Here is a 27,278-nt window from a genome sequence, read left to right as displayed (position 1 = left end):
ATAGATGTTCGTTTTTGAGGAAGGCGTTTCTCAACAGATTGCACAAACAGTATGCTGCAATAAGTAATTTGTCACATTCACTTCAATTCATTGGTAGAAGATGGTGCTCAAAAAACTTGTGCCAAAAGTGCACTACTGTTTTACAAGGCCCTTCTGGTCTGACGCAGTTCACAATTGAAATTCGTCTTTTGTAAATCCTGGAGACATCTTTTGAGTGCAGCTTGGCAAGATTAAATGTTCATGTCATCCATAACTATGTATTCTGTCAGAATATAAGAATATGGAAGTTCATTTGGATGGGAAGAAAGAGTCAGTCGGCTATGAAAGTTGCCTTAGCTTGTTCCAAAAGTTTCTGCATGGGAGAAACTGACAAGTATAATTTGGAGAAATTTTGTGAACAAGCACGGACATTATTTCTTCCACATTTCTGCCAGTGTATACTGTAGACGTTCAGAATGAAAATTCTAGAGATGTTTAAGGTGTAACCCTATCTTGTTGTCAAGAACTTGAAACAATGCAATGACGCTATCGTGCACTTATTGTTAATAAACTTATTTTTCATTGGAATTTTAGGTGAAATGTGCAAAAACAGATGGAGGAATATTCGGGACTCGTATCAGAGAAATAAACGAGAAAGAAAGCTTGGAACAGGTTCAGATGCCTCAGCAAAACCAAGAAAATGGGTTCTGCCTGATCACTTGGCTTTAAGAGACCTACATTTCGTGGCATTTTAAATGAAATTGTCAAGAGCATATGGAGAAATATTAGTAACTCATATCGGAGAAATATATGACATAAAATGGTTTCATTAGGTCCAAATGTGTCAGCGAAACAAAACAAATGCATTCTCTATCGTGTGATGACCACACGATTCTCGTTGCGCGTCGACAGAACTGGCGGCTAGTCGCGACGCTCCCGGAGATATATGAGCCCAAATCTCGGAAACGGAGATCGATATCATTCTGATCTCAACTTTAAAAATAATTTCCATATGTTAGCTTCTTTTCATCGCAACGATGTATGACCTAACGTGAACCATACATAAAGTAGCCAGCGACCACATTCTTCACTGTACACAATTCAAATTTTATGCAGTGGGTTACTTGTAAATTAAGTATCTGAATAACTGTGACGAATATCGGAAAAATAGACTCCTCATTATCAAGCTGTGATGTGAAACTGTAAGATACGCAAACATCAATTTTTTGTGCCTTTTACTTTCCTGACAATTGATAGAGAAGTAATATACAGCGAAAAAAAGACGCAAAAACGGAAGAGATACTTTTCAATTTTTTAAAGTAAAAGGAGAATCTGTATCGAAACTAACTCTGGGAGCCGATGTAACTTCGTTGCATTAACATACAGTATTTTTTACAGCAAGAAAATCGGAATTCTTATTTTTCTTATTTATTTGAATCCGCCGCCGCCGACCGGAGCTTGGGAAACAGCGACGACTCCAGTCGTGTTGTGGCCGTGTCGCCGTCTGCCAGGGTGGGAAACAGCGACGACTCCAGTCGTGTTGCGGCCGTGTCGCCGTCTTCCAGGGTGGGAAAAGAGGAGGGGCAGCGTCGCAGTCGCAGCCAACTGTGGCGTCTTGCACAACGTAACTTGAATCAGGGAAACCATCAGCCGCATCGATTTGGGGCCCACTGGCGTGAGAAGATCTTGGCGGCCAGCAGAAAGCCTAGGCAGCGTCACCCTAACAGGCACGAATGGGTAAATTGGCGATGAGAGAGTGTGCAAGAGGTCAGAGCGAGTAACGCTGCTGCGGTTACAATAACTGAATTTGAAACGGCCGTCGCGAAAGCGATCACTGTTCGTAATAACGTTGAAAATAGAGTACCGGTCATTGAGGAAGAGGCCGCCGCTGCTAAAGCAACAACGGTACTGCAGGCTCCATTACAGCCGACGGAATTAAAGAAGTCAATATCCGATAAAACTTCCGTTATTGCGCAGGGCATCACGGAACGGGGGTAGGTGTGGCTACGTCAGTTCGGTCGAATGTACAATGAACTGAAGAATGACAGTGGATTATATAGCAGGTGTGCTAATGGGAAGAGCAGAAAATATTTGACGCTTCTCAACCTGCATGAAATAAACGCTTATGAAGAAACGGAAAGCTCTGTACCGAAGAGACAGGCTTCTCCAAATAGTGTAGTAATTTAATTATTCTTTTTTTTGGAAGTCACTATTTTTTTATTATCTGTATTTTTTCTATTAAAATATTATGTGGTATCCTTTTGCCCCTGTGGGGATCATCAGCAGTTGCACTAAACTTCCATTAATTTCAAAATTATTATCAGTATTCAGATTAAACTTAGAGTAGATTCTACTTCAGAAGGGCCAGATGTACACTTTACTTCCACTAACTGGCATTATTTTCCTTCGGGAGCGATAGCCTTACTCAGTGTCAAATTTGATTAGGCACACGCGATCACGGTCAGTCGCAATCCGATAGGTCGATTAGGAAGGAGGAGGTTACAGGTGGTCCAAGAAAATTATTAGAATTGAGCCTATTGTCATCTGCTTCCCTCCATCTTTCCTTCGCCTGATTCTTGTTGAAAGCAAACTCTAGATCCTGTAACATGTTTGTTTTTTAATGCCTCTCTGTCTCTGCCACAATTGCCGGCCAGTTCTTGCTAATACCTCATATGTAATTTTATATAGCAAAATAGTATGATTTCGTTCATGCTAGATGGCGTGTCCGTGTACTGGTTCTTGCGTAAAAGACTGTCAAAGAACTTCACTGGACTCCTCTGATTCTAATTCTCTGTGCATCTCAATTTCTTCCTCGATGAGCTCTTAAGTTCCGTTCTACTAATATATCGCAAGGAAAACATATTTAAACTCCTGATACGAGCGATACGTTTGTGTGGTGTCACTTATTGCACTGCCGAATCCCCTTCTAAGTGTGCACTCAGAAAGTCTAGCTTGTGTTACAATGACCATGATGGTGGTAATAAACCAAATTGAGATACCCACACCTTGAGATGAACAGATTTGTCTTTTCCCTACACAATTCGAATTTCCGTATGGAAAGGAAGTGTTTCAAATGAAATGCTTCTTGACCCTAACATATGTCCTGTCAGCTGTTTGTGAATCCGTGTATCCTGCTACAGGTCCCCCGTATGTTGTTGACTCACTACTTCTACTTTCTCTTCCGACAAACTCGTTGATGTTAGGTGCTTGCGACCTTATTGAGTGGAGTGCAATTATTTCGTAGGCTGTCATCCACATCCAAACGTGAACGTTGCGTGATAGGCTCACAAAAACCACTCTCGTTGCTAATTTTTCTTTCCTGTGCTGTAGTCGACAGGACCAATGATTGATTTTCCTCATTTTTCTTGGTTGAACCTATTTCCAGATTTTCAGGATACTTGCGTCTCTTCTGTATTTCGCGTGAGATTAAGTTCTCCTTGCGCGAATCTAACAGTACGGCGGCTTCATCTAGTTTTGTGACAACATCGACCTCAATATTGTCCAATCTTCTTCCAGCATTTGCCATGCAAGTTTGTCGTTCTTTCTGCCTTGCTTACTATGTCCAATTCCTTTTCCAAGACTGGAGTTTTTGTAATTGCGTATTTATTACTTCCTGTGCTTTCTCAACATCTTCTGCCAACTGTTTGGCTGATTGGGCTACCTTCTTGACTTTCATAGCCACACCCTTCGCTTCTGGTGCTCGTCTATTTACATTTTTCAGATCTTCGCTAAAAATATACAATTTTTCCTTTTTCTCTTTCACAGTTGCCTTCATTTCACGTAATGGTTCCTTTCTCGCTGTCTCATTGAACATGGAAGTGAATGAGTGCGAAGAAGTCTTATATATCGGCAACTGAAGGTAAAGCCGAAACATTATCATAACTGTTTACAACAAATAAACGAAAACTGTCTTGCAGTACACTTACGATTAGGAGAGAAGAAAATGCAAGCCACAGTTTAAAAACGTGCCTTACATTGTGTAATTAAATGGTCGAAAAACGTTTCTCTTGCGAGACTCCCCAAAGCTCCTAGGTGTTTGAAGAGGGTTCAGGGTTTCATAAAAATATCACAACTCACGTTAAGCACAGAGGTTTATTTTTTTTACGCATTCATTACATCAAAATCGGGGACTGGGAAACGTGCCTATGTTATCAGTTCGCAGTTGAGAGTGGAGGAAGGCCCGTATGACTTTAAAAAGTCCAGCCGAAGATCTTCCTGAAGAAGTCCATGATGGCGTCCACATCGATGCCAGCGTCCCTCAACATCTGGATCAATTCCTGCACAGCGTCCAGCTCCAGAACGCGCAGCACCAGTTGCTGGAAAGGTCACATTTCTGGTTACACGTCAAGTACAGTGGTGACAATATATAATATTATTTCACACTTGAAGCCACGGAGTAGGCGTGAAAGGATTACTACTTACGTGGAATTCGTCGGAACTGAGCCTGTTGATGAGTTCAGCAAAGTCAGGGCTGGTCTCCAGCTTCTCGTTGTAGAGAGCCTTCAGCTCGTCGACTGGGAGGATGGCGAGGATCTCATCGAGCATGGACTTGAGGCTCCTGCTGCTCCTCCTCATTCGGCTGGCGGGTTTCGAAATCTGAGGAATGCCCAGGAAGTCGTGGATCATGTTGAGGAAGCCGTAGGGGTCAAGGCCTGAGGACTCGAGGAAGTTGAGCAGCTGTGGAAAAAACAGAGCAGTGAGAACCTGCGTGATGTAACATCTCATAGGTATATGAAGTGTCTAATGGAGCATTGCTTACATCGTACAGCTCGGGCTGCTGGTCGACGTAGACGACGATGCTCTCGAACTCGTCAGACATGAGGTACTGGAGGGCGGCCTGCACCTCAGCATCATTGGCGACGTAGTTGAGGACAATGTTGACGATTTCGTCGACAGGGATGAGGGCCAGGAAGTCGTTCAGGTCATCCTGGAGGTTGCGGTTGGATTTTTTTGCAGGGAAGCGCTGGATCTTCTTGACTATGACGTAAGGTCCTGTAAAAGACAAGCTCACTGTTGTTACTTGGAATTAACCATATAACCGTTAGAGAATGTAAATCTGAACAGTTACAATGTAATGAATTACAGATGAAGGCCTTTGTTGCTGCTGTGGACTAAATGCAATGTAATGGAATGTGAGGTGGTTATGTCGGTATTAGATGATCTGAATGTATGTGGCTGTTGGAGATGAACTTACAGTAGTGAAACTTCCTGGCAGATAAAAACTGTGTGCCCGACCGACTCGAACTCGGGACCTTTGCCTTTCGTGGGCAAATGCTCTACCATCTGAGCTACCGAAGCACGACTCACACCCGGTCCTCACAGCTTTACTTCTGCCAGTATCTCGTCTCCTACCTGCCAAATCTCATTCTGAACTTACAGTAGTGTTATTTGTGGATTCCTAATTTCGTATGGTAGGTAAATTCTTTGTAGTGTTAGCAAACTGGGAGAGTATCCTAGAGTCGTGGATTCTAATGTGAGATTTTCTGACAAATATTCCCAAAAATTGGTGAGATTGTTAACCCAAAATGACAAGCCATGTTAAGAGGTGATTTATTTAAATGTTCTCACTCAGTTTCAAGGAGCTGGAATCAGCCCAGCCGAAGAGATTCCTGATGAAATCCATGATGGCGTCCACATCGATGCCAGCGTCCCTCAACATCTGGATCAATTCCTGCACAGCGTCCAGCTCCAGAACGCGCAGCACCAGTTGCTGGAAAGGTCACATTTCTGGTTACACGTCAAGTACAGTGGTGACAATATATAATATTATTTCACACTTGAAGCCACGGAGTAGGCGTGAAAGGATTACTACTTACGTGGAATTCGTCGGAACTGAGCCTGTTGATGAGTTCAGCAAAGTCAGGGCTGGTCTCCAGCTTCTCGTTGTAGAGAGCCTTCAGCTCGTCGACTGGGAGGATGGCGAGGATCTCATCGAGCATGGACTTGAGACTCCTGCTGCTCCTCCTCATTCGGCTGGCGGGTTTCGAAATCTGAGGAATGCCCAGGAAGTCGTGGATCATGTTGAGGAAGCCGTAGGGGTCAAGGCCTGAGGACTCGAGGAAGTTGAGCAGCTGTGGAAAAAACAGAGCAGTGAGAACCTGCGTGATGTAACATCTCATAGGTATATGAAGTGTCTAATGGAGCATTGCTTACATCGTACAGCTCGGGCTGCTGGTCGACGTAGACGACGATGCTCTCGAACTCGTCAGACATGAGGTACTGGAGGGCGGCCTGCACCTCAGCATCGTTGGCGACGTAGTTGAGGACAATGTTGACGATTTCGTCGACAGGGATGAGGGCCAGGAAGTCGTTCAGGTCATCCTGGAGGTTGCGGCTGGATTTTTTTGCAGGGAAGCGCTGGATCTTCTTGACTACGACGTAAGGTCCTGTAAAAGACAAGCTCACTGTTGTTACTTGGAATTAACCATATAACCGCTAGAGAATGTAAATCTGAACAGTTACAATATAATGAATTACAGATGAAGGCCTTTGTTGCCGCTGTGGACTAAATGCAATGTAATGGAATGTGAGGTGGTTATGTCGGTATTAGATGATCTGAATGTATGTGGCTGTTGGAGATGAACTTACAGTAGTGAAACTTCCAGGCAGATTAAAACTGTGTGCCCGACCGACTCGAACTCGGGACCTTTGCCTTTCGCGGGCAAATGCTCTACCATCTGAGCTACCGAAGCACGACTCACACCCGGTCCTCACAGCTTTACTTCTGCCAGTATCTCGTCTCCTACCTTCCAAATCTCATTCTGAACTTACAGCAGTGTTATTTGTGGATTCCTAATTTCGTATGGTAGGTAAATTCTTTGTAGTGTTAGCAAACTGGGAGAGTATCCTAGAGTCGTGGATTCTAATGTGAGATTTTCTGACAAATATTCCCAAAAATTGGTGAGATTGTTAACCCAAAATGACAAGCCATGTTAAGAGGTGATTTATTTAAATGTTCTCACTCAGTTTCAAGGAGCTGGAATCAGCCCAGCCGAAGAGATTCCTGATGAAATCCATGATGGCGTCCACATCGATGCCAGCGTCCCTCAACATCTGGATCAATTCCTGCACAGCGTCCAGCTCCAGAACGCGCAGCACCAGTTGCTGGAAAGGTCACATTTCTGGTTACACGTCAAGTACAGTGGTGACAATATATAATATTATTTCACACTTGAAGCCACGGAGTAGGCGTGAAAGGATTACTACTTACGTGGAATTCGTCGGAACTGAGCCTGTTGATGAGTTCAGCAAAGTCAGGGCTGGTCTCCAGCTTCTCGTTGTAGAGAGCCTTCAGCTCGTCGACTGGGAGGATGGCGAGGATCTCATCGAGCATGGACTTGAGGCTCCTGCTGCTCCTCCTCATTCGGCTGGCGGGTTTCGAAATCTGAGGTATGCCTAGGAAGTCGTGGATCATGTTGAGGAAGCCGTAGGGGTCAAGGCCTGAGGACTCGAGGAAGTTGAGCAGCTGTGGAAAAAACAGAGCAGTGAGAACCTGCGTGATGTAACATCTCATAGGTATATGAAGTGTCTAATGGAGCATTGCTTACATCGTACAGCTCGGGCTGCTGGTCGACGTAGACGACGATGCTCTCGAACTCGTCAGACATGAGGTACTGGAGGGCGGCCTGCACCTCAGCATCGTTGGCGACGTAGTTGAGGACGATGTTGACGATTTCGTCGACGGGGATGAGGGCCAGGAAGTCGTTCAGGTCATCCTGGAGGTTGCGGCTGGATTTTTTTGCAGGGAAGCGCTGGATCTTCTTGACTACGACGTAAAGTCCTGTAAAAGACAAGCTCACTGTTGTTACTTGGAATTAACCATATAACCGTTAGAGAATGTAAATCTGAACAGTTACAATATAATGAATTACAGATGAAGGCCTTTGTTGCTGCTGTGGACTAAATGCAATGTAATGGAATGTGAGGTGGTTATGTCGGTATTAGATGATCTGAATGTATGTGGCTGTTGGAGATGAACTTACAGTAGTGAAACTTCCTGGCAGATTAAAACTGTGTGCCCGACCGACTCGAACTCGGGACCTTTGCCTTTCGCGGGCAAATGCTCTACCATCTGAGCTACCGAAGCACGACTCACACCCGGTCCTCACAGCTTTACTTCTGCCAGTATCTCGTCTCCTACCTTCCAAATCTCATTCTGAACTTACAGCAGTGTTATTTGTGGATTCCTAATTTCGTATGGTAGGTAAATTCTTTGTAGTGTTAGCAAACTGGGAGAGTATCTTAGAGTCGTGGATTCTAATGTGAGATTTTCTGACAAATATTCCCAAAAATTGGTGAGATTGTTAACCCAAAATGACAAGCCATGTTAAGAGGTGATTTATTTAAATGTTCTCACTCAGTTTCAAGGAGCTGGAATCAGCCCAGCCGAAGAGATTCCTGATGAAATCCATGATGGCGTCCACATCGATGCCAGCGTCCCTCAACATCTGGATCAATTCCTGCACAGCGTCCAGCTCCAGAACGCGCAGCACCAGTTGCTGGAAAGGTCACATTTCTGGTTACACGTCAAGTACAGTGGTGACAATATATAATATTATTTCACACTTGAAGCCACGGAGTAGGCGTGAAAGGATTACTACTTACGTGGAATTCGTCGGAACTGAGCCTGTTGATGAGTTCAGCAAAGTCAGGGCTGGTCTCCAGCTTCTCGTTGTAGAGAGCCTTCAGCTCGTCGACTGGGAGGATGGCGAGGATCTCATCGAGCATGGACTTGAGGCTCCTGCTGCTCCTCCTCATTCGGCTGGCGGGTTTCGAAATCTGAGGTATGCCTAGGAAGTCGTGGATCATGTTGAGGAAGCCGTAGGGGTCAAGGCCTGAGTCCTCGAGGAAGTTCAGCAACTGTGGAAAAATTTGAGCAATCAGAAACTTTGTCATGTAACATCTTGTAGGTGGACGACGCGTCTAATGGAGCGATGCTTACATCGTACAGCTCGGGCTGCTGGTCAATGTAGACGACGATGCTCTCGAACTCGTCAGACATGAGGTACTGGAGGGCGGCCTGCACCTCAGCATCGTTGGCGACGTAGTTGAGGACGATGTTGACGATTTCGTCGACGGGGATGAGGGCCAGGAAGTCGTTCAGGTCATCTTGAAGGTTTCGGCTTGATTTTGACGTAGGGAAGCGTTGAAATTTTTCAGATTTTGGGCCTGTAATTTTGAATTTTGGTTAATTTGATGTTTATTTAGGGTATAATATTTTTCAGGCTGTAGGAAAATATCGTTGCCATGTTTTAGAATCTTAATATTAATCATGTTCCTAATGGAATGTTTCTGATTCTTCGCCTGAAAACGGCTGTTTCATCGTTATGTGACGAATTGATATAGAAATTTTTTGCTGTGTAAATGAAACCTAGTTGCAGAGTGTGACTCCAAGGATTTCTTATGATGCAGCTTGGATGCCGAACTTTACTGGTTTAGTTCAGATCATTTGGCTTTGGGTCTGTTAGTGATTTGGAGTACTATATTAAATGGTATGTATGAAAGAATTTTATATTGATTGAAACGTCTTGCAGGTAGGCCAGCTGTGCACATACAAAGTGACTACATCACAGAGAATTTAGCGTGTGCCATGAACAGTTTTTCCCTTCAAATAAAGTTAATGTTCATTTCAAGGAAAACTTTTTATTGTCAACAAAAAAATTGTTCAAATGGCTCTGAGCACTATGGGACTCAACTGCTGAGGTCATTAGTCCCCTAGAACTTGGAACTAGTTAAACCTAACTAACCTAAAGACGTCACAAACATCCATGCCCGAGGCAGGATTCGAACCTGCGACCGTAGCGGTCTTGCGGTTCCAGACTGCAGCGCCTTTAACCGCACGGCCACTTCGTCCGGCTATTGTCAACACATTAAGTGTTCTGCCATCACAATTCACTAATGTTGCGGTGGATGAATGTATTCATACATATCTTTATTTGGGCTGATATTTATCTAATATACATTCAGCGTCTTACCACACCATATAGTCTACAGATGAAGTATATTGATATGTTTCATAGGTAAGCTTTGGCGTAAGGACAAGTCTTTCGATCTACATCTGTATCTGCTCTTTGTCAAGCACTGATAAGAGCGTAGCGAAGGGGACCTTCAATTGTACGACATACTGTATTACGGTTACTTCTTCGTTCCATTCCATGGTCTAAGAATCCTCTGACTTTTCGAAAATTATATGTAGTTCTTCGGGGGATGTTTGATGTCTGTCAGTTAATGTTTGTCAACATCTCTTTGAGGCTCTCCAGCAAGTGAAAGAGACCTCTAACCATTGTGGTCATTTTTCGTTTTTTACCGCTCTTGAGTGAGATGAGTGGATTTTCTCTCCAATTCCATTCACTGCCTCCTCATTGCTTACGTTATCTACTTATCCAGTTTTCAGCATGCTTCTGTGGCATTGCATTTAGGAAGCTTCTATTCTTTTCCTGACTAAACTGTTAACCGTCTATTTATGGCTACCCACGATACCAATACTTCTACAGTATACCAATACTTGAGCTCAGAACATAGTCTGTAATTCTGCAACAGACGAATGTAGAAGCTTATGGAGGATACTTTCGTTAATCTCTTTTACCAGCCTTCTTCTAGACTTGTGATCCGTGGTTTCTTCGAACTACTGGGAACAGGTGTCTTTTTGTGTTCGAGGAATCTATTGCATATTATGATTAAAATTCTGTGTATAAACTGATAGCATTCGATATGGCACTAGAACTTTGTTCAACTTCGATTGGACATTAATTGTGCTGCATTGACAGCCGTTACTTCCGAATTTCTTTCGTGTTTCGTGAGAAGTCTTTCGAGAAGAATCTGCCATGGTAGTCGTTAAATGTTTCACCCTTTGCTGTTTATAAGCCAAACGCGTTTCACTTGGCGTCTCTCTATTTCATTTAGCATCTGTCTGTCTACATTGCTGTGCTGTGCTTTACACCTATGATAAGTTTTCCTTGTTTCGTTAGAATTTACTTTATAGAGACTGTATATCATGGAGAGTTCCGTCAGGGTGTGTCAAATCTGTTTGTTGCCATCAGAATTAATATAATGTCGACATTAATGGGCTTTCAATCTGCTCGTTTTGAATAGCTTTCAGAGCATGTATTAGCATTATTTTGCAGGATGACTAACAATTTTCGAGCGTATCTGCAACTGCAGATTTTGCAACATTTCGGTCGATATCAGTCGTGATCAAGCAAACCTCTGACCATTCATCATCTTTACGTTTGGGAAAAGCGAATGAGCGATATGCACGTTGTACAGTGTGGGTGAATGGGTACTTTACTACCACTTTCTATAAGCATTGTTCTTGAGTCTGGGGAAATTTTTGTGTTCTAATGCTCCTACCAACTATTTCAGAATGCTCTTCTCGCGACTTTATTGTATGATACACTTCTTAAATTTCTCCCTCTATTTTACGGATTCAGTGATCGCTAATAGCTTGAACTCGAGTGCTGTGTACGACAAGCAGACGCTGTATTTACGATGCAAGCTATTTCCTATGATTGTGCACTACTGTCTCTTATATTATAAGGCTACTGCCACTGCCTACGCGGTCAGCAAGTCATGCAGAGTTGTCACTGTACGTACCCCTGTGGACCGCAGCGCCGCAGGCGAGGCCGACGACAGCAGCGAACAGCAGGAAGAAGCGCATCTGCACAGTAAAGTGGCGCGTCAGCAGGGGCAAGCGACGTCAGCTATGCTAGTCTAGTCTAGTCTAGTGCAGAGCGGCGAGCGGCTTACCTTTCCAACTGTAGACCGCACTGCGATACCGCTGCTTCTAGGGTGGCAGCTTTTATACGATTTTTTTATCAGTTAATCGCAACGACCTTCGACTTTAGAAGATGGTACTCCCACATCGGCGACGCCGTGACTGAGAGCTGATTGGTGTTGACACAGAGATAGCACTATCGCGATGAAGTAACGGAGCAGAGCAGTGAGTCCACTTAATAGTCAGTAGACAGAAGGGGCTGCAGTCGGCGACTTCTCACAGGTCACTTGTCTGCGAAATGTCGTGCAGATGATGAAGATGAGGCGCCTGTTACGTCTCAAGGATTTATAAAGTTTCTTATTGTAACGGAGATAGCAAGTAAAAGACGTAGTCAGCTTATGGCGCCTGCCATTTTATTTCGGATCGTGTGTGTTCCGCAGTGCTGACTACTAAGTTCATTACCATTCGCAGCTTTGCCTCTGTCTGGTCGAGGAGCGCCTCTCTGCATGATTGTTGAGTGTAGATGGACTACAGCATGAGACGAGTCGTACGTATCACGACGGGACCACTTTCACCGTCACATTTCCAACGTCCCACGTTTTGTTCGCATACTTTTGATACTTGCCAGATTTCCAAAGTCCTCCCTTTTTGCTTTGGATGGGAGTGAGTCGAAATGGTAAAGCTGATACATTCTCTCGTTTAATTTGGGGATGTATATGAAGTGGGTAATCCTTCCATTTTTCTTGCATTATCATACGTGACACTCTTGTTAGGGGTTTCCTTATTTTATAAATTTTTTAATGAATGTATGTGCACTCCTTTTATTTTTGTGTATTAGTGAATTAATTACAGATTCGTCAGTAATTTCTTCGTACTCTGACTTACTCCTTTATCCTTTGAATACAACTCTTTTTCTGCACAGTGATGGATGCAGATTTGTTTTATTGTAGTCGCTTCTAGAAGATAGTGTTGTATCATGGCTCAATAACGATCACAATTAGTATATGTGAATCACAGTTTGAGTCTGTACCATAATATAATGGTTGAGTCATTTCGATAATGTCCCTTCACAATCACTGCACATGATCGAGGGCACTAAATGTGCTACTACCTAATTCATGGAACTATTAGCGCGCAGCATTTACCTAAAGTTTATTTCATTTGCTTCTCGATTGGCTAGATAAACTTCTAGAAGGAACAATTTCTGAAATGTCGGAAGAAATATTCTTAACACGAGATTTCGGTAGACTGAATGTATGGTCCTCCCAGTTGCCAGCTCCACTCATGTAGTTGCATTTCTCCTTACATGGGCGTGTTATTTCTGTAGTACAACTTGGCTTGATTCCGGCAATTAATAGAATGAACAGCATGCGTTTTTGACAGTTGTTGGCATTTCTTGTTAGTTGTTTCAGTTCTTGAATTACTATGTCGCTACAAGTATTAAGTGACCGGCGGTTCTCACAGGTAGTGCAGGCTGTTACGTGTGGTGTTGCAGAGTAAGCTTCCACTAGTCATTCGTACTGCTTTCCTTCAGCTAAGAATGTATACGTATCTAAGGTATTCTTGTTATCAAATTCTGTTTAGGAGAGTACATGTATAGAATGTGCTACGCCTTAAAACGAGTGATTACTTCCATTTAAAATTTGTATGGATTTGGAATGAACAGCAAAAGCACTTTTAATAAATCCGTAAGACGTTATAACCACAAAGAAGTATAGCCAGTTACAGATTCTAGCGTTCATCGAGTGGCTTCATACAACCAAAGACTTTTGAAGTTTCCTAATACCTCGTACAATTGAAAGAAAAATATAAATACAAAATGAAGCGCTTCACAACTTGATTGTCAGTTCCACTTTATTAAAGCATGTTTTGGGGCCTGAAATCTTTAAAGCGCATAGAGTAACATACGTGATCGTCGAATTATAAGAGAAGAGTCTGAGGCAGTTACTTGTATAATGCTGTTGAAGATGAGAAGAAAAGGCCTAATGTTTTAATCTTGTCTGTTCCATTGTTTCTTCCGTTGCTTTTTTTCTATAAAAATATTTGTCAAGTGGACGGATTCAGATATATCATTGAACGGTTGCTGTAGAGTTACCTCGGGAAACCAGTTAATTTCATGGTTATACATTTATGGAGCATCAGAGTTATTAAAGTTTCATGGGCTTCTTTAGTATTTTCATAAATTAGCCGTGACTTATGCTTTAAGACATTCCAGATTCAAAATAAGTACTGTTCCGCAAAATTACTTCAGCACATTTTGGAAGCAAAAACTTAGACTTTTTCGAGCATTAAGCCCATCAAAATTGGCTGGTGTATTGCGCGCTGTGTAGTCGTTTGTTAACATTCTCTATTAATGACACCGGCTGAGGTATTTGCGCATTTTAGTCTAACCGCTAGGATTCGGAAGTAAAAAATCATTGCGGTTTGCTACGACCAGGACAGATCCGTTCAATATAAAATTTGCAGCGTACAACGAAGATACGGTTTCACCAGGGATTATCACTGATGGCAATAAAAATGGCTAGAATGATAAAAATGAAAGGCAACATCCATTTGATCACGGTTAGTGACGTTGTTCTGTTGTCAGCTTAAACTTGGTTAAGAAGTTACAGCGCATTACTATACATAAAGACCCAGAAAAAAATCCACGCTGCTTCGCCCACTCTTCTTCAAAATCAGTCCTCAGTAGACACCGCAATGCTGTACGCTTATTTTCGGACTTAACTCAAATTCCGGGTCATGGTGTGGTAGCTAACGTTGTAACACCGAGTTGTTGTGTTTCGTGGTCGAATTTATCAAATTTTTGTTACTGGAGAACGTTTTCTTCTGAACAATGACCAAACTTCTTCTTATATACAAAACTGATGTAGCAGAAGAGGATAAACACGGAACTAACAACTGAATGCGTGTTTGCTCCTCATTGCATGGAATGTTACATTGGTGATGTCATGATGTGGTTAACTGTAACAGAGATGACTGGTACTTTCCTTCAAACACTATTGTGCACCAGGTATAAAAATGCTGGCTATTTGTAATTAACAATCACAGACTAAAGTATAGGTTACTTAACCCTGATTTCTACAATTGTCGGCTTATTTTTGAAAGCAGTAACTCATCGTAAACATAGAATGACATTTCTTCCTCACACATTACAACAATTTTCAACAAACAGTTCGCAGATAAAATGGTTTCAAAGTGATTTGTCGTTCATACCTATTGCTGACGTATTATTTTCAACGAAATGTACTGACGATTTGTCACAAATATTGGACACTACGTTATGCGAAGGAAAACTCCAAAACTATTATATGCAAGCAAAATTTGTAAATTAGTAATCGTCAGTTTAAAATAAGCTGCATCATGGCGTCATTGTATTAAATGTAAAGAAAAATTAAGTTCTAATTTTACCACTTATATGTTACGCATATTTTTGTAATATGGTGTTTCGTCTTTCACCGTTTGAGCTAAATAACATCGATCAAGCCACGAACGAGACCTTCTGGGTAGTTCTATGGTTTTCTTCGTGATTCAGGACTTACTACAGGAAATTCAGATTACAATTCATAAGACGAGGGCAGCATTTATAGACTTGTGATTAGACTTTCAAGTACCATGACGTGCTGGGGACATTTATTGCTGGAATAGAAAAGTGTAACGTAAATGGTAAACAACATACTTCGTGCTCGCTCTTCTTCTAATATTTCACTATTAGTGGAATTATCTCCACAAGAGGTGCGGAAGTGATCATCGAAGTTTTATTTGTAGTTGTAGCAACAGCAACTGTGAAGTCTGCTTTAGCCGATGCCATGTTATTGCCCTTATTACGTATTATTAGGAATACTGTGGTTTGCCGGCTGTCGTAGGATACGATGAGCCATCATCGGAAAGATTTCAGATGTTGTTTTCAGAGAAAGCGGTGAAACTGTCGCCACTACACACCGTACGTAAAAGCGAACTGTTTTCATGGTATTCTAAGATACCCGATGAGTCTGCGATACCCGACCCCATTATGACTGCAGGTCAAACCACAGCGCGGCGCCCACCCGTTGCAGACCATGCGTGGCACATCGTTTTGCTGCTGACACTCGAGTGCAGGTAAATGTTAGAAACAACTTTAGCACAACTTACAGTGTATTGGTACGTCTTATACTTTGACTGCAGAACATTTACGGGTACTTCACACGTCGAACCACGGACGTTGATGACTGTTTTCCTGTAGCCGTGAATTAATTCCCGTGATATTCGGTTGTGACAGACAGTGATCTTCGTTTTGCACGGTAGGTAACAAATGTTTAGCTGCAAGTACATGCACGACGTCTGTCCATTGTATTTTTCCCTGCCTCGTGATGACTGGGTGTTGTGTGATGTCCTAAGGTTAGTTAGGTTTAACCCTTTAGTGACCAGTGGGAACTATAGATCCCACTTATTTGTTTTCGCTGTAAGTTCAGTGGTAATCCGTGTTCACACTTCTAACTTGTGCTACCATCTCTGTTAGAGTGTGCTAACTATGTGTAGATTGTCAACGGTTAGGCGAAAGCTGTTGTATTTCTACCTTATGAGTCAATCAATGCAGAAGCGCAGTTCCCACGTGAAAACTAGCAACTGTTTCGACCGCTACAGCGTTTTTTGGTTAGTGTGCTTTTCTTTTGCATGTGAACTGACTTGTGTTGTATTTATCTACTTTTATATTTATGAGGGAGATAGTATTCGTGTATATTTGCTGGATTTGACTGAAAATTACATAAATATTACAAGGTAAGTTGGTGGAAGCAGAAGTGAAGTATTCTGCCCATTGGCTGTGGCAGAGTATTATAAAATAATGGGAGGAGTGGATGGATTCGATCAGCTGCGTGAAACGTTATGCTGTTGGCCGTCGTTCATGGAAGTGGTGGCACAAACTGCTTTCTTTCTTGTGGGTTTGACAGTTGTCAATTCCTACGTTATGTGGAAGCTACAGAAGACAGAAGCAGACCAGCTAACATTTAGACTGCACTTGACAAGGCAGCTTGTCTCTGGCTTCTCAAGCCGCAAGAGAAGAGGAAGGCCTGTTCATTTTCAAACATCAAAAAAAGGTGTGTCTGGAGTATCAGATGAAGTTTGTCTGGAGAAAGTTGGAACTCATTTCCCCACAAAAGGTAGAAAAAACAGAAGATTCCGCCAATGTAGCACCAAGAACAAAGAAAAGAGAACAAAAATCACGTGCAGCAACTGTCATGTACCTTTGTGTGTAGCACCACACTTCTCTAAGTTCCATAGTACATCACCTTAGTGAACTCAAAGGACAGTATGAACTAATACAAATATAAATGTAATGTTTAAAATGTTTTCCTACTAAAAAATAAAGGAAATACATTTTTTAAATTAGCAAGTGAAGTTACTCCAGAGTTCGGCGGGAACAATAGTCCCCACTAATTTTTTTATGCTCGTAGGCTAAACTCTCACTTTCAAGATTTAAACTATGATTTTATGAACAGTTTCTTAACCCAATAAAGTGTTCATAAAAAGTCTACAACTTCTGGAAATAATTTGGTCACTAAAGGGTTAAGTAATTCTAAGTTCTAGGGGACTGATGACCATAGATGTTAAGTACCATAGTGCTCAGAGGCATTTTTTTTGTCCATTGTATTGTTGAGAGAGTTTGTTGTCAGGAGCACGTGTAGGTTGCGTGTGAGATGGAATTCATCTTTTTATTCTGAGGGGAGTTAGGATAGCAGTCAAATTTGCAGCCTGCAATTTATTTCGTCTTTCATGGTGTGAGCACTGATTTGTATTGTGATACTGGGCTTTATTTCAGTCGTGTGTTGCTGTTTCTGGTAAATAATGGCTACAGCCTATGTTGCCGTACCGGCGAATATAATAAATCTGAGGCTATTTGTAATTTCGTCCTCTGTGCAGTTCCCATTTTCGTCCTGGAAAACGAAATTTGGATTGCTATTAAACATTGATTTTATTTGCTGTTTATGAAGATTACTTTAGTATTTTCAGATGGGAAAACCCAACGGCAGAGAAATGTATTCGTTACACGAAATGCTTAGTTTGTTATCACGAAACGTGCTTTTTATCTGCACAGACGCTCAAATTCTTTGGTACACATCTTTGTAAGGCTGAAAAAGCTTGAAAAGATTGTTTATTCACGACCTTCAAGTGATTCATAATAATGACACTACCTGGCATTGTTAGAAAGAAAAAATACATTAAAATTAATTGTACTTTACAGAGTTTTTGTGAGGGTGGAAATTACGAACAAATTTTTTTGTATTTCTGTTTTTGAAGCGTTAAAATTTATGTTAAATATTGGCTTCAGTATGTTTCAAGAATTTAATTGTAACTTAACGTGGACGAGGAGCATAAATTCAGGAATATAAATAACAATTTGTAGCCTTTTCCGTAACCTTTCACTACGTATGCGAATCCTAACGTAGTAAGGTGACGAAATTTGGACTGACTACGTTACATATTTATTGCGTCATATATAGAGCGAATGTTAAATAATGAATGTGTATCAGTTGAGAGGTAGTAAAAGATCTGCTTACACGTCTCTGATTTGGTCTCCAAGTGCGTGAACTGGAGTGGATGATAACACAAGCAAAAACGTTCCAGTATACTTGGGTGCACAAAATGAACCGTTTGCGAGATGGTTGCGAATGTGCGAGTTGCCATAGACTTCAGTATGAAGTATTGTGCTACCTAAATAAATAACAAATCACAGAAATATAAAATAAATATTGTACTAGTAAACGCATTTGAAATGTATAATTTTAGGTAAAGTATAAAGAATATAACAGAATATAAAAGAATATAATAATTCCAATCCCAAAGAAAGCAGGTGTTGACAGATGTGAAAATTACCGAATTATCAGATTAAAAAGTCACAGCTGCAAAATACTAACACGAATTCTTTACAGATGCATGGAAAAACTGGTAGAAGCCGAAATCAGGGAAGGTCAGTTTGGATTCCGTAGAAATATTGGAACACGTGAGGCAATACTAACCTTACGACTTATCTTACAAGAAAGATTAAGGAAAGGCAAACCTACGTTTCTAACATTTGTAGACTTAGAGAAATCTTTTCACAATGTTGACTGGAATACTCTCTTCCAAATTCTGAAGGTGGCAGGGGTAAAATACAGAGAGCGAAAGGCTATTTATAATTTGTACAGAAACCAGATGGCAGTTATAAGAGTCGAGGGGCATGAAAGGGAAGCAGCGATTGGGAAGGGAGTGAGACAGGGTTGTAGCCTCTCCCCACTGTTATTCAATCTGTGTATTGAACAGGCAGTAAAGGAAACAAAAGAAAAATTCGGAGTAGGTATTAAAATCCATGGAGAAGAAATAAAAACTTTGAGGTTCGCCGATGACGTAATTCTGTCAGAGACAGCATAGAACTTGGAAGAGCAGTTGAATGGAATGAACAGTGTCTTGAAAAGAGGATATAAGATGAACATCAACAAAAGCAAAACGAGGATAATGGAATGTAGTCGAATTAAGTCGGGTGATTCTGAGGGAATTAGATTAGGAAATGTGAGACTTAAAGTAGTAAAGGAGTTTTGCTATTTGGGGAGCATAATAACTGATGGTGGTCGAAGTAGAGAAGATATAAAATGTAGACTGGCAATGGCAAGGAAAGCGTTTCTGAAGAAGAGAAATTTGTTAACATCGAGTATAGATTTAAGTGTCAGGAAGTCGTTTCTGAAAGTATTTGTATGGAGTGTAGCCATGTATGGAAGTGAAACATGGACGATAAATAGTTTGGACAGGAAGAGAATAGAAGCTTTCGAAATGTGGTGCTACAGAAGAATGCTGAAGATTAAATGGGTAGATCACGTAACTAATGAGGAGGTATTGAATAGAATTGGGGAGGAGTTTGTGGCACAACTTGACGAGAAGAAGGGACCGGTTGGTAGGACATGTTCTGAGGCATCAAGGGATCACAAATTTAGCAATGGACGGCAGCGTGGAGGGTAAAAATCGTAGAGGGAGACCAATAGATGAATACATTAAGCAGGTGTAGAGGGATGTAGGTTGCAGTAGGTACTGGGAGATAAAGAAACTTGCACAGGATAGAGTAGCATGGAGAGCTGCATCAAACCAGTCTCCGGACTAAAGACCACAACAACAACACAGAAAAAGTTCTGATTTAATTAGGCTTAAATTTGGGGTAAAGCCAGATGCTGTTTACGAATCTCGAAACCATCATCGTGTCTCTTGGATTGAGTAGTTAGCGGTATGATGAGATAGTGTGTCGTTGGGCCGTGCGTTCCTCTAAGAGAACTTGTTGGACGAGGTTACCCCTTCGTTTCCCACTGTGGAATGTTCCGGCATTTCTTGACGACGTTCCCCTCGCGCGACGTTGGGGACCGTGGTGCGTGCACGTTGGACCACCGGCCCATTGTGCTGCTCATGTGAGACGGCGTGTGACGCCCGGGTACGGTGTGGGATGAACAGCCCGAGCACTACCTCTCCCTCCAGAACCACCTGACCTCGACCCTCAGGATTTTTCTCTCTATATTCATCATTTCAGATTTCGAGGTAGAATGGGATAGGAATGATGATGGAAATAGGATCACATTTGAGGAAGTGGAAAAAATGGTCAATAGATTGCAGTGCAATAAAGCGGCTGGGGTGGATGAAATTAAGTCGGAACTCATCAAATCCAGTGGAATGTCAGGTCTTAAATGGCTACACAGGATAATTGAAATGGCCTGGGAGTTGGGACAGGTTCCATCAGACTGGAAAAAAGCAGTAATCACTCCAATCTTTAAACATTGGAACAGAAAAGATTGTAACAACTACAGAGGTATCTCTTTAATCAGTGTTGTGGGTAAAAACTTCTCAGGTATTGTTGAAAGGAAAGTGCGAGTATTAGTTGAGGACCAATTGGATGAAAATCAGTGTGGGTTTAGGCCTCTTAGAGGTTGTCAGGACCAGATCTTTAGCTTACGGCAAATAATGGAGAAGTGTTATGAGTGGAACAGGGAATTGTATCTATGCTTTATAGATCTAGAAAAGGCATATGACCGGGTTCCTAGGAGGAAGTTATTGTCTGTTCTACAAGATTATGTAATAGGAGGCAAACTTTTGCAAGCAATTAAAGGTCTTTACATGGATAGTCAGGCAGCAGTTAGAGTTGACGGTAAATTGAGTTCATGGTTCAGAGTAGTTTCAGGGGTAAGACAAGGTTGAAACCTGTCTCCACTGTTGTACATATTATTTATGGATCATATGTTGAAAACAATAGACTGGCTGGGTGAGATTAAGATATGTGAACACAAAATAAGCAGTCTTGCATATGCGGATGACTTAGTTGTGATGGCAGATTCGATTGAAAGTTTGCAAAGTAATATTTCAGAGCTAGATCAGAAATGTAAGGACTACGGTATGAAGATTAGCATCTCCAAAACGAAAGTAATGTCAGTGGGAAAGAAATATAAACGGATTGAGTGCCAAATAGGAGGAACAAAGTTAGAGCAGGTGGACGGTTTCAAGTACTTAGGATGCATATTCTCACAGGATGGCAACATAATGAAAGAACTGGAAGCGAGGTGTAGCAAAGCTAATGCAGTGAGCGCTCAGCTACGATCTACTGTCTTCTGCAAGAAGGAAGTCAGCACCAAGAGTAAGTTATCTGTGCACCGTTCAATCTTTCGACCAACTTTGTTGTATGGGAGCGAAAGCTGGGTGGATTCAGGTTACCTTATCAACAAGGTAGAGGTTACGGATAGGAAAGTAGCTAGGATGGTTGCAGGTACTAGTAGATGGGAACAATGGCAGGAGGGTGTCCACAATGAGGAAATCAAAGAAAAACTGGGAATGAAATATATAGATGTAGCAGTCAGGGCGAACAGGCTTAGATGGTGGGGTCATGTTACACGCATGGGAGAAGCAAGGTTACCCAAGAGACTCATGGATTCAGCAGTAGAGGGTAGGAGGAGTCGAGGCAGACCGAGGAGAAGGTACCTGGATTCGGTTAAGAATGATTTTGAAGTAATAGGTTTAACATCAGAAGAGGCACCAATGTTAGCACTGAATAGGGGATCATGGAGGAACTGTATAAGGGGGGCTATGCTCCAGACTGAACGCTGAAAGGCATAATCAGTCTTAAATGATGATGATGATGATTCATCTAAAAAAATGAAGTGTTCCTCACTCCTGTTCATATGGTTGAATAACTAGAGCAGGAAATGTAGAGTTTGTCAAACTTTACGTCATGATCCATAGGTGCTTGAAAGATTTCGCAATTCGTTACAGACACATACAGAGTATTGCATCCAAATACGAGCACGCCACGTGGAACAGCCCTTCTAAGAGGCGCCGAGTGAACAGTAAATTGTAACACATACCTTTCGGAGTTGTATTTTTTATTCAGATAGGCCTCGATTAGAGCCAACGGTCTTGCCGCAATGGTAACACCGGTTTCCGTCATATCACCGAAGTTCAGCGTTTTCGGGCTTCGCATACACTTCGATGGGTGACGGTTCAGGCAAGCGGATGAAATAACTCCTTGCGAGGCCAACTGAGGATCTACACGATTGAGAAGAAGCGCGGTCACGAAAACACAACGGCCGGGAGAGCGGTGCGCTGACGACATGTCCCTCCATATCTGCATCCAGTGATGACTATCGGCTGAGGATGACACGGCGGTCGGTCGATACGGTTGCTCCTTCCCAAGTCTGTTCCAACGGAGTATGGTTTTAATTTAGGCCCCAGTTAGATGGAAACAATATAAAATTTACATTTCAAATACAGTTCCCGTAAGTACGACAGTATTTCATACTGGTACCAGCGGCAAATTCTCAAGGGCCCTTTCACGGACCCATGTTTACCGGAACGTTTTGGTTCTACTATCGTGTAATTCACTCTTGGCGCTTCGTTTTCGCTGTTAATTATGATGAGCCAATGATAGCGTTAGTTCTTGATATTAGTGTGATTGTAACAATGATGAGAACAAAAATATATCTGATGGTCTTATTATCAGTGTATCGAATGAGAAACCTCAGAATTGCTAGAAAATTAATTCGAGGTGCTTACACAGAGCCTAGTGACAAGAAACTGTGCGCTCGCTACCTTATCTCCCAATCTTGCCAATGTAACACTACTGACGATAACTGTTACTGGCATCACCTACCTACGCTTCGGGTGTCACCAAATAAGGGTACTTTACCGATCTTGGCTACGACGGCAGCTTCGTTGAAGAAGGCAAGACTGTCTTATGTGACCCAATTTCCTGCAGTCATAGTTCATGTTACATGACCCCGGCACTACTTGCAGTGAACGAGGCAGCGCATTGGTTGACACTCTGCACTCGTATTGGTGGGTGAACTGTGGTCAAACACCGCTCCGACGACCTTGATGTAAGTTCCCGGTAGTTTCCTGAAAACTCTATGGTGAATTACAGGCTGATTCCTTAAAGAAGCAAAATTGAAATTTCTGTTCCACCCAACTAGAGTCTATGTTTGTGCAACGTCTGAAATGAACTCTAAACTTTCAGCTGCTTTCGGCATTACCTGAGACGTATTATCAAGTTTTTGTTGTTGACAAGATGATCAGGTAGTTATTTGTCGTCGTTCGGTGATAGCAGGTAACCTCAGTTAGTGCTTACAGAAACAACATTGGTAATGATTTAATTGTGAGGAAATTATTATGCAGTTAAGTACATTATTGGTTGTGTCGACTCTTTTCAATATTCAATTGTTCTGATCACTGAGTGCTGGCATCCGTCAGCGAGCATTCCTCGGTGATCATTCCACGCGTCTTGTACGTCACAACGACGAAATTATTTCTAATTTTTTATTTATTAATTTGTATATCCTAGTAGGATCAGGCCAGTCATTTCTGCTCTGCAACTGGCAATGTTTTACATTACGATCAGATGACCACACACATCTTCCGTTTAATATGAGATACAATACTTAGAAGAATCTAACAGAAGATAGTGGAAAGCAGTAGTCTCTACAGTAGTAAACGCTGAGTGTACATAACTTTATGAAAATTATATCGACAAAGGCAGATTGCAATCATGTGGATTTAAACTCAGGACACTGGTCACAATGAACATGCGAGAAGGGGAAGCAGGCGGAGAGCAAGAAAAACATGATAAAACACTAGCAACAAATTTTGGGAGACAGGGTAACGAAAAGAGAAAGAAGCAGATCTCGGAAAATATGAGGTCATATGGTGTACTATTTGACAGAGTGGAAACTACTCATATGTTGATTTGGAAGGAACAGTTGAGACGCTGGCAAAAGGAAGTGATTCGGCTTGTTCTTGAACGCAACGGAACTTTGACCCGTACGGTGAGTGCAAGATAGCTTGTTCCCGTAAGCGGACAGCAGCAAGGAGCAAGGGACGAGTTTGCGAAGGTGTTTCTTTCATGGTTGGGCACATCTACGTTATTAGGTAAGTGAAATCTTTATGATGAGAGAACAGGAGGTGCTACATCTGAGAAGTGAAGTACTGAGGTGATCTACACTAAGAAGCCGATAGACGGGACATAGTAGTAACGTATCTGGCTGCAGCCATCCTAACTGTACATATGTGGAACTACTGCCAGCAAAGACATGATGTACTGACACGAGAATTCACATGTAGTGGATTATTGCCTAATTCAAATCTCGATAAATCGAATTTGTTGATAAATGAAAATCGTTGCCAAATGCCTTGAAAAAATCTCGATAAGGAAGATATCCTATGTGTTTTGACAAACTCGACATATCGAAGTGATACTCATGACAGACTGCCCTGCAAACTTCCTATAATTCAAAGTCAGTGGCTATCTAACACTTGGTACTTCGAGTTGTTTACTCAGTTGTTGAGATAATTTTTCGTCACTCTTCACGTTCGTATTATTTCAAGGATGCGTAAATTGCTACAATATACACTCCTGGAAATGGAAAAAAGAACACATTGACACCGGTGTGTCAGACCCACCATACTTGCTCCGGACACTGCGAGAGGGCTGTACAAGCAATGATCACACGCACGGCACAGCGGACACACCAGGAACCGCGGTGTTGGCCGTCGAATGGCGCTAGCTGCGCAGCATTTGTGCACCGCCGCCGTCAGTGTCAGCCAGTTTGCCGTGGCATACGGAGCTCCATCGCAGTCTTTAACACTGGTAGCATGCCGCGACAGCGTGGACGTGAACCGTATGTGCAGTTGACGGACTTTGAGCGAGGGCGTATAGTGGGCATGCGGGAGGCCGGGTGGACGTACCGCCGAATTGCTCAACACGTGGGGGCGTGAGGTCTCCACAGTACATCGATGTTGTCGCCAGTGGTCGGCGGAAGGTGCACGTGCCCGTCGACCTGGGACCGGACCACAGCGACGCACGGATGCACGCCAAGACCGTAGGATCCTACGCAGTGCCGTAGGGGACCGCACCGCCACTTCCCAGCAAATTAGGGACACTGTTGCTCCTGGGGGATCGGCGAGGACCATTCGCAACCGTCTCCATGAAGCTGGGCTACGGTCCCGCACACCGTCAGGCCGTCTTCCGCTCACGCCCCAACATCGTGCAGCCCGCCTCCAGTGGTGTCGTGACAGGCGTGAATGGAGGGACGAATGGAGACGTGTCGTCTTCAGCGATGAGAGTCGCTTCTGCCTTGGTGCCAATGATGGTCGTATGCGTGTTTGGCGCCGTGCAGGTGAGCGCCACAATGAGGACTGCCTACGACCGAGGCACACAGGGCCAACACCCGGCATCATGGTGTGGGGAGCGATCTCGTACACTGGCCGTACACCACTGGTGATCGTCGAGGGGACACTGAATAGTGCATGGTACATCCAAACCGTCATCGAACCCATCGTTCTACCATTCCTAGACCGGCAAGGGAACTTGCTGTTCCAACAGGACAATGCACGTCCGCATGTATCCCGTGCCACCCAACGTGCTCTAGAAGGTGTAAGTCAACTACCGTGGTCAGCAAGATCTCCGGATCTGTCCCCCATTGAGCATGTTTGGGACTGGATGAAGCGTCGTCTCACGTGGTCTGCACGTCCAGCACGAACGCTGGTCCAACTGAGGCGCCAGGTGGAAATGGCATGGCGAGCCGTTCCACAGGACTACATCCAGCATCTCTACGATCGTCTCCGTGGGAGAGTAGCAGCCTGCATTACTGCGAAAGGTGGATATACACTGTACTAGTGCCGACATTGTGCATGCTCTGTTGCCTGTGTCTATGTGCCTGTGGTTCTGTCAGTGTGATCATGTGATGTATCTGACCCCAGGAATGTGTCAATAAAGTTTCCCCTTCCTGGGACAATGAATTCACGGTGTTCTTATTTCAATTTCCAGGAGTGTATAAATCAGTCGTAAAATAGCTTAGAGAAGTACAAGTGTTTGACTTTCGTAGGCAAGTAGCGTGTTATTCAGGCTGTGGGATGCCGAGTGGAAAAAAATAGCATCTAGGAAAAGTTTCGGGATTCTACCATCCACGTTGTTACAGTCCTGAAGCAGAGAAGTAAATTTACTGGATGGAGGCACAGGACCCCAAGAGATCAGTTCCTGCATCTTGAGAAGTGGGTCACTGAAATTTCTTAGTCAACGCAACGGACAAATCATGCCTGTAGGAGGTTATATACTTTAAAAAAGACTATAGAGTTTCGCCGCTAGTGAGCTGTGGCTCGTTTACTTAAAAAAAAAGACATAACTACGTTTTCAATAAGATTTGTGGAGAAAATGCAAGCGTTCGTGACTTAGTTTGTTCATCAGAGAAAAATGAATGGTACTGCAGTTTTCTATTGTATTCTCAGAAATTTGTATTTGTATTTCTTTCGGAATTCTGAAATAACTAAAAGATAATGAAAGTAAAAAGTTAACTGCCTTTAAATTGTGTTATAGTTGTTACTTCCTGCTTCCACGTGTACACAAACACGCATCTTATTGAAGCTGTATTACTGTTCCTTGAAGTTATCCTCTTATTTAGACATTTTCCTGGTTCCGCCTGCGTAAGTCAAACTTTCGTTAAATCTAACTCTAACTTATTCCAAGCTTTTGTTAGCCCCTTGAACTTGGAATGATCGATGGCTACTGTGTGGTGCCAGAGTGACAAAAATGACAGCCCTCAGCAGGCGGAACCGCACCCCAGCAATCTGCCCACGCTGAGGCTCTGAAGGGCGTGCAGTTCCGCCTCAGGTAGGCCAGACCAGCGCTATGAGTGCTGCGTACACCTCCGAGTCCACTGCAGGCTGACTTCGTTCACCGCACCATAATCGCAGCGAATTGATAATCAGTGTTACTACCTAACAAAGAAGAATGTTTATACCTTCACAATACATCTGTGATTGAAAATGTAAACTTTTAGTGAGAGATTGATTCAATATTATAAACCGAGGAATAAAATAACACAGTTCAATGTGATAATGCCTGTAACGTGAAAAGGTGTCTAAGGCGCTATCGTGCAAGAAACTCTAATGTTCAATAACAATCAGAAAAAAATGTAGTCACATACGACACCATTTGAAATATTTTTACGCTTCCAGGAGAGTTTTCGATTTCTAACTCATACTACACCATAATATTTTACACTGGTGTTCATACTTGTGAAGAAGATTACGATACAGCATTCTATAGAATCAGCGGAAACGT

At 42.6% G+C, this 27,278-nt stretch overlaps 1 protein-coding gene across 6 annotated transcripts in view; it reads right to left on the bottom strand.

Annotated features, from left to right (window-relative positions):
• Positions 1–4,052: 4,052 nt before the first annotated feature.
• LOC126188871 (uncharacterized) overlaps positions 4,053–27,278 on the bottom strand; it is a 164,910-nt gene continuing 141,684 nt past the window's right edge. Inside the window, exons 14-21 of one of the 6 annotated variants that reach the window (XM_049930526.1) lie at positions 8,584–8,838; positions 8,336–8,477; positions 7,527–7,759; positions 7,190–7,444; positions 6,942–7,083; positions 6,133–6,365; positions 5,796–6,050; positions 4,053–4,295 (exon numbers count right to left, since the gene is read on the bottom strand). In XM_049930526.1, coding sequence (XP_049786483.1) covers positions 4,170–4,295; positions 5,796–6,050; positions 6,133–6,365; positions 6,942–7,083; positions 7,190–7,444; positions 7,527–7,759; positions 8,336–8,477; positions 8,584–8,838 — 1,641 coding nt within the window. In that variant the 3' untranslated portion in view covers positions 4,053–4,169. Of the gene's footprint in view, positions 4,296–4,401; positions 4,657–4,738; positions 4,823–5,795; positions 6,051–6,132; positions 6,366–6,941; positions 7,084–7,189; positions 7,445–7,526; positions 7,760–8,335; positions 8,478–8,583; positions 8,839–27,278 lie in introns of all 6 variants that reach the window. The other 5 variants (XM_049930525.1, XM_049930528.1, XM_049930527.1 and 2 more) reach the window with 5 other exon arrangements.

This window comes from Schistocerca cancellata, chromosome 5 (genome assembly GCF_023864275.1).
Source record: "Schistocerca cancellata isolate TAMUIC-IGC-003103 chromosome 5, iqSchCanc2.1, whole genome shotgun sequence".
Lineage (NCBI taxonomy): Eukaryota > Metazoa > Arthropoda > Insecta > Orthoptera > Acrididae > Schistocerca > Schistocerca cancellata.
This window is presented reverse-complemented; position numbering and strand designations above follow the sequence as displayed.